The following is a 13471-nucleotide window of genomic DNA, read 5'->3' as shown; positions in this document are numbered from 1 at the left end:
GAAATGCAAGAAGTAATAAATTGTCTCAGATATGTTTTTTTTGGCTCTCCTTGCTTTCATTTAGTAATGATGTGTATATTGCCACCCACTGATTAAATTTAATCTAGAGCAATGCATCATGGTCTATAAAATCATTAAATGCCTAGTATCACTGTCCTGTGAGATCTATGTATCTGTAAAAAGTCAGAAAACAGCCTTTTTTCAGCTTTGTGGATTAAAAAGGATAGTATTTGCCTCTGGGATGTAGTGTAGAACCATAAAGTTCGGAGGCCTCCTTAGCAGAATTTCACTTAGGGCCCCATGGAGGTCAGGACCGGCTCTGTACCCAGAGTCCCTGGCCTTATTTCACCACTGTCAGGAGCTACTTGTTATCATTCACATCTTCTGCTGTGCAATACTGATCTAACGGTACAGTAATGCTGTGCAGTAATCCAACTGTGCATATGCAGTAATAATTAATATACTAACTGGCTAATTGTTCATTTAAACCAGCCTGTACTTTTATCGAGAAAACTCTTGCGTCTTAACACATTTATTTACATACCCCATCATCAGCATTATTACTTATGTGACCACTGTTTATGTGACCATTGTTGTACATATTGTTGTATATTTTTACATATTTCTTATTCTCTATTTTCTCCATAAATTATTGAATAATTTACTATAGTGCACATATTTGTTACACATTTGTACTTACCTTTTATTTCTTTTTTAGTATAAATTCTATATGCATATTATTATTATTATTATTATTCTTGAGTGGGACCAACTGTGGGATCACTGGGGTATTTATTTTGATTCTGAAACTGGTTTTTAAAAATGTTCTTTCAATGTGGATGTCCGGCCCATAGATGGCGCTCATGCGGTGGGTTTATAACTGTGCGCGGTCTCCTTTGCTCCCCTCCTCCCGAGGACCAGGTGTGACGTCAGAGTGGAGGCTGGACCAACATGGCGACCGTCATGAGGCTTGTCAACAGAAGCACTTTAACTTCAGCAATGGGTCAGCAGTACCTGGCGTTTAGCTCCGCAGCAAAGCTCCATACAGTGAGTTTTATTATGCTTTTATCTTCTGGGAGGCTGTACGCTGAACATTCAGGCAGCAGCCTGGACAGCACTGCTTGTCAGCTAGCCTAGCTAGCTGTTAGCGTCCTCTATGGTTCAGTAAGGCAGCTGTTAGTTGGCTAACATTACTTATCAGTCCTAACAAGCCAGTTATTTCTACTTTAAAATGGACTTTTTACTTTGTTGAATGTGTTTGTTTAGGTTGGCGTAAGAGCAGGTCAAGCTCTTCCAGAAAAGGTGAAAATAGTGGAGGTTGGACCCAGAGATGGCCTTCAGAATGAAAAGGTAACGTTGTGTGAAAGATACTTTAAATAACACCGCAGCTTTTGTGACTAGGGCTCCTCAGTTTAACGCTAACACTACTGGTTCACATGTCTGTGTAATTGTCGGTGTTGTACTGAAATAGATCAGGTGCATAGCTCAGGTGTTGTGTAACCAGGTGAAACTATCTCAGTCATGCACTTGTGCCACTGTTCTGTATCCTGTTGTTTGACTACTATGGGGGGTAAAAGTGACCAAACTTATTAAACTGTTAAATGTGATGAAAATGCATATGAGTGATAAATGATCATGTGATTTAATCTAAAGCCAATTTGCCAATCTGTGATATGATGACTACAAAAGCCATATTTTGTCATCTTTCATTCATCATTCACAACACAGCATTGTCATTTACAATTTAAGGAAAGTGGACTCAAAGGTGGGAGTAACAACAGAATTTTAAAAAATGGAAGTGATGTAATGTATGTGAACTGAAAAATTAACTGAGAAGTTAATAAACTTGACTGACATTTTATTTAAAATGATGTTGCTCTGATTATCCAACTGATATTTACCCTTTACAGCAAGCAATTTTTGTTACTTCTGCCCACAATGGCAATCAAAAACACTGTCCAATGTACTGCTTCAAATAAAACCTCAGTCAGGTTTGTAAAATCAGTTGGCAGTTTATCAGCCTACTTTTCAATTCACAAACATATCATCACTTCCATTTTTTTTTCTTGTCACTCCCAACCTTGAGGTCATTTTCCTTAGATGATAAATAACAATTTTGCATTGTGAATGAAGAACATAAGACGCAGAAAATTAGGAAACATGGCTCTGTTTTCATCTTATGACAGCTGTTTTAAAATAAATTTTACCTCTTTGTGTCAATTCACATGTATTTTCATAACTTCTGTTTTTGTCAGTTAACTTTTGCTGCTTTCACCCCTCATAAACTGCTTCCATTTTCAGACTATCGTGCCAACGGAATCCAAAATTCATCTGATTGACATGTTGTCAGCATCAGGGCTGCCAGTAATCGAGGCCACCAGCTTTGTATCACCAAAATGGGTTCCACAGGTGAGTTTGTTCTCCTTGAGCAAATCGTATAAAAAGAGGTGACACACCCCACTGAGGGCATGGCAGAAACTGCAGTGTATAAGAATGTAAACGGCTTGTTTTCCACACACTAACTGGTTTCTCTCGTTTTCTTAGATGGCAGACCAGGTGGATGTGATGAAGGGGATCAGTAGGAGACCTGGAGTGTCTTATCCGGTCCTCACCCCCAACCTTAAGGGTTTCCAAGCTGCTGTGAGTGTCAGGCATCATAATCCAACACACTTTCCCTATAGCTACACAGACATACTGTGTATCAGCTTCTTATACTGTAGGTGATGTGTCTTTTTTTTCCTGCTCTTACATACTACAGGTGAAAGCAGGCGCTTCAGAGGTAGCCATATTTGGTGCTGCGTCTGAGCTCTTCAGTAAAAAGAACATAAACTGCTCAGTGGATGAGAGTTTACAGCGCTTCGACGAGGTTATGAAAGCAGCAAAAGAGGCCGGTGTGCCAGTTAGAGGGTAGGATCACCAGCTTCCTCTTGACTGTCAACAAACGTATAAATCACTGGAGTTGTGGGGTTTGATTTTTATTTTTTTTTTGCATGAGTTTCATCCATGTTTCTTGTCACTGCAGCTATGTGTCATGTGTTGTTGGATGTCCATATGAAGGCAAGGTGGCACCGGAAAAAGTTGCACATGTGAGTTCTCATTTAATACATGTTTATATTATGCAATCCAATATTAATCTTTGGCAAGAACACAAAAGCAGCTTATTCTTTGTGTTTAATCTTGCAGGTAGCTAAGCGTCTGTACTCCATGGGCTGCTATGAGATCTCTCTCGGTGACACTATTGGAGTGGGGACTCCAGGCAGCATGAGTGAAATGCTGGAGGTGGTGAGCAGAGAGGTGCCAGTCAGTGCTTTGGCAGTGCACTGCCATGATACCTACGGCCAGGCCCTGGCAAACATCCTTGTAGCCTTACAGGTCAGACTTGTGGTTAACCGAAAATGTCTTTGAACACGGTGTGATGGAGTGTCAAAGTAGGTCATCTATTGTTAGTGCAGTGCTAACTCACTTTCAAGGTAATGATTTCCTTTGTTTTGTAGATGGGAATCAGTGTGGTGGACTCGTCAGTAGCTGGACTGGGCGGCTGTCCCTATGCCCAAGGGGCTTCTGGGAATGTTGCTACTGAGGATGTAGTCTACATGTTGCACGGACTTGGGATTCAGACAGTAAGAAGTCACGTTCAATGTTTCTCTTTGACTTCCCCTGCCTTATAGTTTATATAAAGTAGAGATTAAAGATGCTTTTCTTGCTTTTGTGTTTACTTGCATTACCATTCAAGTTTGGAATCAAAAATATGAACAGCTGCCTGATTTAGTCAAGTGCGCAATGATGCCTCTAATGAACTGGAATTACCGGATGTGTTGCTTTAGCAAAGCTATTTTTAACCCTTTAAAGTAGAAATAGAAAGTTAGTCTATGGTTAGCACTATTGGATCACATAATATCATCCAAACTTACTATAGACAAACAAATCATAGTTTAAATCTATTCAGTCCTAACGACTGAGTAAACTGCAGAACCGGGTGATATATTGTTAGAATTTTTTCATGACATTTTGTCAGACATCAACTAAATGGAAGTCATAATAATTAAATTCTTCTTTTGGGGCCCAAATTATGTCTAATGTAAGTAATATATTTGTTGACTGAATTATGCTGTTTTTATGTTAAAGTAGCCATTATTGGAAGAAAGAAGAAAAAAATCAATATAAAAGGTGATTTCAAACTTTTCAAAAGTGTGTAAGTAAAAAATGTAAAAGAAACTGACTCACTGTTCATTCCCTCTTTCTCTCTCTTGGATCAACCAGGCTTTTCAAAATCTTTCACCCTATCATAATTTACTTTGTAGTTAGAATTTTGATTAATGTGAGGTACCTGAAGTTTGACCTTTTGACTTTTTGTCCTCATCTCAGGGAGTGGACCTCTCAAAGCTGATGGATGCTGGAGCTTTCATCTGTCGAACCCTCAACAGAAAGTCCAACTCCAAAGTGGCACAGGCAACCTGCAAACTGTAGACGAAAGTCAAATCGTAGGCTCTTTCACAGACTGTACACTGCAACGTTATCATGTCACCTGGGGTAATCGTCTGTATGTTCAGTTCTCCCAGTTTAATTTTAGTTTGATTCATCCTCCACCGGTATGAGATTATTAGTTTAATATTTGAACGGTACTTACTTCTCCTTCTGTTTTGGAATAAACTATCTGGGTAGATATTCACTACATGAAAGCATAGCTGGAACAGTGCCTTATGTAAAGTCAGTCCAGAAGCCATGCCTTCACCTTTTCTTTGATAGTGTGCTTACATTACTTCCTGAGCAGTGGGTACACCAAAGTGAAGCACAGACTGTGTTTATAATTATAAAGTAAGCAGTAAAAATGTCCTAGGGATGGATAAACCTACTGTTGATGTCACACAGAGACAGAAGTGTGGTTTTGACCTCTCTCATCCTCTGTATGCAATGATCACCGTCTTCAAATGATTTAGGGAGCATTTATGGAAACTGTCAGTCTTTATGAACTCGGGCATTGTACTGGCTTATGAAAAAACGTGCAGTATTCCACTGATAACAAATTTGGTTTTTATTTTAATATGTAGGATTTCTAGGTTTATTTTAATATGTTTGAGTATTTATTTTGACGTCTGTCTTTAATTTCAACATGTACGTATCAAACAAGATTGTGAAGTTTAAAAATAAACTATTTCATAAATTAAATGTGTCACTGATCTCAAGTTTACTGCATTGTGACGAATCTACAGGTTCTGAAATATAGTTTTAGGCAATGTACAGTTGAACAGTGTATAACGAAAGATTGCTACTTAAATCAAGAATGTTGAACTTTGAAAGTATAATTTCTGCCCTTTTTCACGCCTACAAGTTTTGCGTTTAAAAAAAACTTAATTTGAAGCATCATTGTTCTTCTCTGATCATGGCAGTGGGTCTCTGATCGGGGTCTGTGCTGCTCTGCCAGGGTTCCATGAAAAGTTTTCAGATTCACTAATTTAAATTATGATATAAAAAATGCTGTTTTTACAAAAGGCTTCATGGTTCTACAAAAGACACTTTAATTTTTAAATTTAAAATAGTTAAGAGAGTATGTCCCAATCAAACAATGTATATGTAACTCTTAATAAGTATGTAAATCTTGTTCCCATCAGTCAAGCATGCCTCCCATGCTTCCTCCTGTCACCCAGTACTGATGGAAACTGGCTCTCATCCTGCAAATATTTTTAATCCTTTCTAACACATTTCCCTGTTGTTTTTTCATACAGCTAAGTTTAAGTGTACAAGAAAATTATTCCAGGGAACATAAATACATGAGAGGGTCTTTAGAACATTTTGTATTTTGTGATGGGCCTTGGCTGAGAAAAAAAAATCGACAACCCCTGATATAAAGCACTAAAGTAAGAGCTAATCTTTTAAAACCTCCGTAGTGATTTTTCAGGTTGTTCTGTGGAAATGATTAAGAACAAACAAAAACTGTTCTCTTTGCCGCACCTTGTAAAAACCAGACAGACAAGTTTGACAGGCAGATTGAGATTCTTACTGGAGGCCTCCACAACACTTACAAACATACATCATATGTATCGGACAGAAAAATAACGTGTCATGATGACTCACAGCAAATTTAAATGGTTATTGATAATGGGCATGCCCGGTGATGGTGAGCATAAGAAACTGAGTCAGCAATGGTGGAAAAATTCCACTCCTTAAAAATTAAGATGATCAGACAGTATCGTGGGAGAAAAATATGATATGTAATGTAATACCTTTAGGTACCATCTTCAGTATGTTTTAGGAAGTATTCATCCCACGTTTGACATTATTTGCTCAGTTGTCCATATTACAAATGGAAACTCTTTAAAAGTATAATATAATTTGCAACATTTTCATAAAACAAAAAAAGTATAGGCTCATATACAGAATCCCTTTCAATCATCACTTATGACCCACAAGAAGTTTGTGGTGGAATCTGCAGAGACCCTGCCCTCTACCTGTATTTCTCATTATTTTGCTGTGGTCAGGATGCTTTACCAACCCAAAAGATTGTATTTTATGTCCTGAGAATGAAGCTCAACAACAAACTATACTACTGACTCTACCTGTAAGTCAGACACCAGACAAAGGCACATGTTCAATAATTTTAATTTATTTTTTTAAAAATAATTACATTATTAACAACAAGTGCAGAAAATACATTGCCACCTGATTTCCACAGTGGACGATTAGCAACTCACAAAAATACGTAATTGTTCAATGAGCCATCCGTTTGTCCAGCCTTCCTCCCACCTCCTCCACTGTGCTCCAGCTCTCAAAACACAGAATTAAACAGCAGCATTCCTTTCGCCTTATTTAAATCAACAGTGGTCTTGGATGAGGCGAGTTTGTGTACAGGCATATCAAAACACAGGCAGTCTATGTACAACATGTGACTGTGCAGCATAAACCTGAGACCAAGCATATGCCCGCCAAGGCTTTAGATAAAGAAATATACCAATGATATGCAATATGTAATAACTCTTATCTGAGAAAATAAATGCAGTAAAAAAAAATCATCTTTTGGCCAGTTTGCACACCTTCAAGTATTACTCAGCCATAACTCTATGACTTTGGAGTGTCCACACTCCCAACTATTCAACAATGACTTTGGGTCATCGGGACAGAAAATTCTACCTTCCTAAGTCCCGCCCCTTTTGGAACTGTGGTCAACTTTCTCCTTTCCTGTTTCCTATATTTGATATGCTGCTGCTGCATTTGAGACAATGTCGAAGGTCGGAATTTCCCAGTGGAAACTTCCAACTTCCGACCTCAAAGCCTTCCAGATGCACGATGCCAAAAGTAAACGAAAATCATGGCTGACCCTGAAAAATTGCTGAGTTTCTTTGTCAAGTGTACACTCAGTTGAACCCTCAGCTGTGCACCCTCCTTGCATTATAACAGCTCAGAGGGGGGACAATGACACAGACCTCTGTGGTTGCAGCCATTGTTGTGTGATGTCAGGCAACTGTTTAGATTTGCCCAGAGCTCACGAGTAGGAATTATGACTTGGTTTGAGAGACATTCATACTGCTAGTCGGTGGTGAAAAAAATCTGTCCTCTGACACCGTCTGGAAGGTAGCATATGTTCTTAGCTTGACTATGTTAAAAATAAAAGCAAATTTTGAAGATGGTTAAAAGATGTTGCTGTGGAACCTGTAAAAGTGACTATAGGTTACAGCCACGTCTTAAGGTGGCTATCTGGCTAATCTACATCAAGTGTTAGCTGGCTAGTTGCATCTGACAGCTAATGTTAACAAAATGCTAGCTAACGAGCTAGTAAATCTACATCTGCTGTTTAGCTAGTGTTGTGCTACATTAGAAACATTAATAATTACTAACTTAATATGTGACTATATGTCCTTTTTACAGGTCCCCCAGCAAAATCCTCTTTTTTTCCAACATAGCCAAGCCTAGCACATAGCATATCAAAGTAGAGAAACCAAGAAACCTGTAAAAGAAAAGTTGACTGAGGTTCTGTTGAGTACAAAGCTTGCTTAACTCTTATTGGGGCACAAAGCAAAAAGAGGTGGGACAAAAGACGGGTCAGTTGTGAAGATTTCAGTTCAGTTAAATACGAGAGATGACTGAAATGTGCATCTAACATTCAGTGACGCCCTGACACACCACTGTAGACACTGGCAGGGAGGGTGAATACCTCTGCCAGGTGTGTCCTGCCTTCTTGTGTGCAGTGTCTCCTTTCCTTCCCCTCCTGTGTCAAAACTCCAATAACAAGAGAGGCAGACAAACCACACTGGAATGTTCTAATACGGGTGAAGGGGTGAAGTTGAAAAGGCACACAGACCTTTACTGTATTCGCAAAAGAAACTCACGTATCGTTAACAAATCAATTTGGCTCTAGCTGATTTGTAAATATTGTGGATGTTGACTTGGAAACCACAGTTCAGGCACTCAAAGAGAGTCTTAGATGTAGACACAGGGGCCCACAGGAAGCATCCAGTACTAGTGACTCAACTTCCAGGGTCTGACACATACTGTCATTTGACTCATAGTTCTGAGTCTATTTTCTCAGGTCGGTTTTTGGGTTCTAGCCCAACCACTGCCGATCTATTGATCTACAGTCTGACTTCGGCTTTGATTTTGATCACGAAGTCATGGACAGATTAGGAGCAGAAGCTCGTATCTTCTCTTCTAGTTTGAGACCAGATGGCCTGTATGCAGACTTGTACGATGTCTTTAAGTATGGAGGCTTGTCCTTCGTATCCGACCTGGACACGCTGCAGTTATTAAAGGGGTCATCGTTGTAGTTCTCTTGATGTACTGCCATGTTACGACTGCGCCTCTTCACCTTGTTTGCACATCTCACAATGCGCTTGGAGATAAGATAAATGATCTCGCAGATGTTCAGGACGATGCAGAGGGCTGAAGCTCCGACCATAAAATAGGTGAAGACCTTCTTCTCTGTGGGGTGGCCGATGTAGCAGTCCACCTGGTTTGGGCAGGGCGACACTTCGCATTTGACCAGCCTTGGCAAATAGAAGCTGTCGTAGACTCGGTGGAGGATGTAGAGGAATGACACCTCGATGCCCGTCTTTACGAAGAGGCTGATCAGATAGGTCCACCACAAGCCGCCGTGTTTCTTGCCCGTGTTGTTGTACAGCTTGCTGTTCTCACCGTACTTGGCCTTGTGCTTGCGCTCGCGGTCATCGCGGTACGCCACGTGCATGACCACCATGAAGGACGGGCACGTGACAAAGATGAGCTGCAGGGCCCACAATCGGATGTGGGAGATGGGGAAGAAGTGGTCATAGCAGACGTTGGCACAACCGGGCTGCTTTGTGTTACAGTCAAAGTCCTTCTGCTCATCGCCCCACACTCTCTCTGCCGCCACCACGTACACCATCACCCTGAACACGAACACCACGGACAGCCATACCCTCCCAAACGCTGTGGAGTATTTGTTCACCCCACTGAGGAGGGCCTGAAAGGTCTTCCAGTCCATGTCTTTGGCTGGCAGTTAAATATGTCTTTTCTGGGATTCTTCTGTCGCTGGTAGTAGTTTATCTTCAGACCTGGATGTGGCAGAATGAAAAATGGGTGAACATGTTTTCATTGTCTGCTGAATATTCTTCTTTCACTCTGTGAACATCCGTGTTAGTGGTGGGTCACTAAACTCTTGCTTTCATAAGAAAGAACCTTTTAAGAGCTAAACACTTGACACCAAGAACAATAACAAAAACTAAATATGTTTTAAAATCGTTCCCACTCAAGTGGATGACACCACCCATCCACTTGAGTTAGAACAACGGCACTTTATTATAACTTTTTAAATCAGCAATGTATCTTCCAAAGCTGGTTTAATGTAAAAACATCTTCAACAGATCTCATTTATCAAGCAAACCACTAACAACACACAGCTAAGAGCAGGCCGTGAGCCAAACTGTTCCTGATAGAAACAAGTTAGACCAACATTAACACACCCAGAATTTATGTGCCTTTAAAAAGCAACTGTTCATCACAACTTTTATACAAATATTTATTGAAGAAAGATAGTAAACACCATCAGCCCTCTGTTCTGTATGTGTAAGGATATTAAGAAAACAGACTTCAATCAATTGAGTCATTGTGAATGAGTCTTTAACAAAAAACAGCCTTTTACGCACAGACTGTATGCGTCATTTGGACGTACTTTGTTGATGGTTTTAACTCTTTACAGATATATAGTCCTTCTACAACCACCAGTAATAAACTATCGTTTCATAGACTGCCGTATAAAAGCAACGAGGCAACACACTTGAAAACCGTCAACTCCAACTGGCTGAAACGCGAGCTGAACTCATCTTACACACATCAAAATTTCATCACAGTGAGTTTTTCACTTACCAAAAGAAATGTTAGTCCATTGTTTCTTGAAAGACACGCGATTACGTGTATTCCCACGGGATTTGTTGCTACTCTAGCGTCGTTTTAGTCTTTTAACGCACGGTTTTGGCTCCCGTCGACAGGTATGAGACGCGCAGGGCAGACAAATGCGCCTGTGGGTGTGGTTAAAGAAGACAGACTGGAGCTGCCCCCAGATGTTCCTCTCTCCCTCCCTTCCCTTCTCTTTCTGTCCCTGTCTTCCTCTCGCATGCAAGTGTTAGGTGGCAAATCAAATATTTTTGCATAACAGTTACCACAGATCATAGAAACCATCTCCAGGTACTTTGGGTAGAACTCGGAGACGGACCTACACATGAATAATCAAGTCTGGAGGCAGTTAACCAATCACAGCCTTAGTGATATGAGCCCACGTATGATTCAGGTCTGTGTGTGATCCTGAAGGGCGGCTTAGTTTTATTTTACAATAAGAAGATAGGAAGAGGATTCACAAACATTAATGTTTAACATGTCCCTAAACTCACCACCGACAACTTAATTTTTTCTGATAGGGTTAAATGTGTGGGAGGGGGGGCATCTTCTAAAGGGCCTTTTAAGACTTTGAGGGATTGTTAAAAAGTTTAGAGTTGACAGATAAAGCTTCCATGTTTCCAGGAAGGAGCCTGTCTCCATGTCTCAACTTGTTTCTGAGTGCTTCACACAGTATGCGTAAGAGACACACCCTGAGGTGAATGCATTTTTTTGTTGTTGTGTGTGTCCTCTGCCTCGTTTTCTTGTTGTTTCCTGGAGTGTTATAGGTGTTGGGCAGCATTTTTTTCTGGCAGGTGTTGTCAGTGTGGGGAGATCAGTCCACGTGTTACTTTGTGAATTTGTTGCACTTATTAAACTTTTACATTTTTATTAGTTTTTATTTGTATTTATTTTTTAAATGTTTGTTTTTAATCCAGTTCAGTTTAGTTAGTTTCCAGAGTGGGTTTGCACATTTTAGTGTAGTTTTTTGTTTTTGTTTTTGTTTTTTTTTTTTTAGTTTTTTTTATTATTACACTATATAAATAAATAAATAAACAATTCATTTAACTTAAAAAAAAGTCAAAAACCCAGTTTTAGCTTTTAGTTTAATTGTACTTAACTATGATAACTTTGATAACTGTCAGTTCTTTCCTACACTATTTTCCGTGCAACACCCAAAAAGGTGTATCGTATTTCCTTTATTCTTTTTAAAGCTGAGCTCTACTCCCATGACGCTGTAGCAATTCATGCCAGCACGTCTCATCCTCATTGTCAGATCATGAGCTGTGACTTTTGTCTCCACTCAACCATTCACCTACTTTCACAACCAAACTTCATACTCTTCTTATACTTTGCAGATAAGATTTCACAATCCGACTGCATTGCGGTGTCTCTGTTCAGTAGGGGAAACAGCCCATCATTAGCAGTGTGGTAGGATATCAAATATCAACTTTATCAGAGTACCACAGTTTTGCCAGTTCTTGCAGGCCAGTGTCTGCCTTACTGGCATCCTGTGTTTACATTGCATAAGACGATAAAATACTTGTTCAGACATTACTAGTCTCAAGTCAAGTCGAATCATGCTAAGTTGTATTTCTCAGTACAGTCACATATAATGTCTCAGTGGGCTTGTCACAGGTTCTCAAAAGAAATGGTCCCCAACTAAGCCCAGAATTTCTAAGAGCTTTTTTTTAAGAACAAAGCACAGTAAGCTACACTTGTATGATGTAACTGTGGAGATGCCACATGCAAACTTATGTTACCTGATAATCTAACTGAATCACTGTTTTTTTTTTTTTTTAACTTTGTCAACATTTCTGAACAAAAATTTAGTTGAGATATGGACAGTCAGCAATTTGGTTTTCTGGTGCCAGGCTGAAACATGGGTACCCATAAGTGATTCCTTTTCAGCTCTGAGAATCCCACATTTGCAATTCAGTTTAGTGTCAGCTTTTCAACAAACATGAAAAAATTCCACATCATTCCTAAATTACTGGTATTAATCAACAGCATTAGCTTCTCAACAAATCATAAAATTTTCCACATCTTTCACATGATATTGGTAATGTTCCACTTTTAAAGCCAGTTTAGCTCCCAGCCATTGGTGAAGCAATGCTGTTTAGCTTCCAGCTTACATCATATTCTGCATCCTTCATCCCTTTCCCCACTTTCCCAACTATTAATACTCCTTCACCCGCCTCTCCAAATGAATTAAAGCCAGCAATTCAGTTCACTGTCAAATTTTCAACAAACATTAAAAAATTCCTACATTACTGATATGATTTAAAGCCAGCACTGTCATTTAGCGTCAGCCTTTCATCAAACCTTCAAATAATCTACATCTTTCATACATTCCTGGTATTATTCAATTTTTCAAGCCAGCAATGCAGTTCAGCGTCAACATAAAATGCAATTCTTACAGAAATCCCCAAATGTCCACAGATTTTGACATCAAATCACAGTATGAATTGTTCTGTGATATTCCTCAAGGTCTTGGTGTCTTAATGTGGTATTTTGGAGGATTTTTGACCATTTTTATTAATTGTCAAAATGGACAAAAATGGTTAAATTTTGCATCAAATCTGTTATAAACAGTATCACTGCTGTAACAACTTGTGTAACTTAGAGCCAGAATAGATGTTCTAAGCCTTTATATAGTTCAAACTTTCCAAATTTGAATAAGTGCCTAAAGAAAACAATGTTTATTATTTATTTAAGATTTATGACTTGAAAAAACACAAAGTGCTGAGAAGCACCTCATATTAATCTTCATGTTTCAGATGATGTATACCACCTCTATGCAGCATGTACTGTTGACCTGCAATCTTCCCCTAAAAATCCCCCACCCCCCTCTACAAAAAGGACATAAGTGGGTATGGTAAGGAGGAGGGAATGGAAAAGTTTAGATCATCCTTGTATTTTTAACCTTTGTACAATTAAAAACATGTCTTTATGTTCTAAAAGGCTGAACTCGTCTAATGCCAAGAGTGAAAAGTAACACTATAAAGAGATGTCGCAGTGCTGGCTTCTGTGAATCAAATACTTCATCTTGAAGTCTTGCAGCTCTGAGCTAAAACTCTCAGGATGTTGTCAGACGTATCAACTGCAGCTGTGCTTTTCAGCAAAGTCATCT

General features: G+C 39.4%; 2 protein-coding genes across 2 annotated transcripts; one reads left to right on the top strand and one right to left on the bottom strand.

The window, feature by feature from the left end:
* Positions 1 to 914: 914 nt before the first annotated feature.
* Positions 915 to 4517, top strand: hmgcl (3-hydroxy-3-methylglutaryl-CoA lyase). Its single transcript, XM_084742665.1, has 9 exons — positions 915 to 1047; positions 1267 to 1350; positions 2302 to 2409; positions 2545 to 2640; positions 2759 to 2907; positions 3023 to 3086; positions 3184 to 3372; positions 3495 to 3620; positions 4366 to 4517. The coding sequence occupies exons 1-9, from the start codon at positions 952 to 954 to the stop codon at positions 4465 to 4467; spliced, it is 1014 nt and encodes a 337-aa protein (XP_084598791.1). The 5' UTR covers positions 915 to 951; the 3' UTR covers positions 4468 to 4517.
* A 3590-nt stretch (positions 4518 to 8107) lies between these two features.
* Positions 8108 to 10574, bottom strand: gjb3 (gap junction protein beta 3). The gene is made up of 2 exons (XM_084742802.1): positions 10333 to 10574; positions 8108 to 9521 (listed from the first exon to the last, which is right to left on the bottom strand). The coding sequence occupies exon 2, from the start codon at positions 9449 to 9451 to the stop codon at positions 8594 to 8596; it is 858 nt and encodes a 285-aa protein (XP_084598928.1). The 5' UTR covers positions 9452 to 9521; positions 10333 to 10574; the 3' UTR covers positions 8108 to 8593.
* Positions 10575 to 13471: the final 2897 nt, after the last annotated feature.

This window comes from Lutjanus erythropterus, chromosome 18, assembly GCF_056507025.1.
Source record: "Lutjanus erythropterus isolate fLutEry1 chromosome 18, fLutEry1.hap2, whole genome shotgun sequence".
Lineage (NCBI taxonomy): Eukaryota > Metazoa > Chordata > Actinopteri > Lutjaniformes > Lutjanidae > Lutjanus > Lutjanus erythropterus.
Note: the sequence above shows the minus strand (reverse complement) of the source record. Positions and strands in the feature narration are given on the sequence as shown.

Excerpts from the sequence above, each read along its gene's own strand:
- hmgcl (XM_084742665.1), top strand. The coding sequence starts at position 952 with ATGGCGACCGTCATGAGGCTTGTCAACAGAAGCACTTTAACTTCAGCA. Across the intron at positions 1,351-2,301 it reads ATGGCCTTCAGAATGAAAAG|ACTATCGTGCCAACGGAATC; the intron begins GTAACGTTGTGT and ends TTCCATTTTCAG. Across the intron at positions 3,087-3,183 it reads CACCGGAAAAAGTTGCACAT|GTAGCTAAGCGTCTGTACTC; the intron begins GTGAGTTCTCAT and ends TTAATCTTGCAG.
- gjb3 (XM_084742802.1), bottom strand. The coding sequence starts at position 9,451 with ATGGACTGGAAGACCTTTCAGGCCCTCCTCAGTGGGGTGAACAAATAC.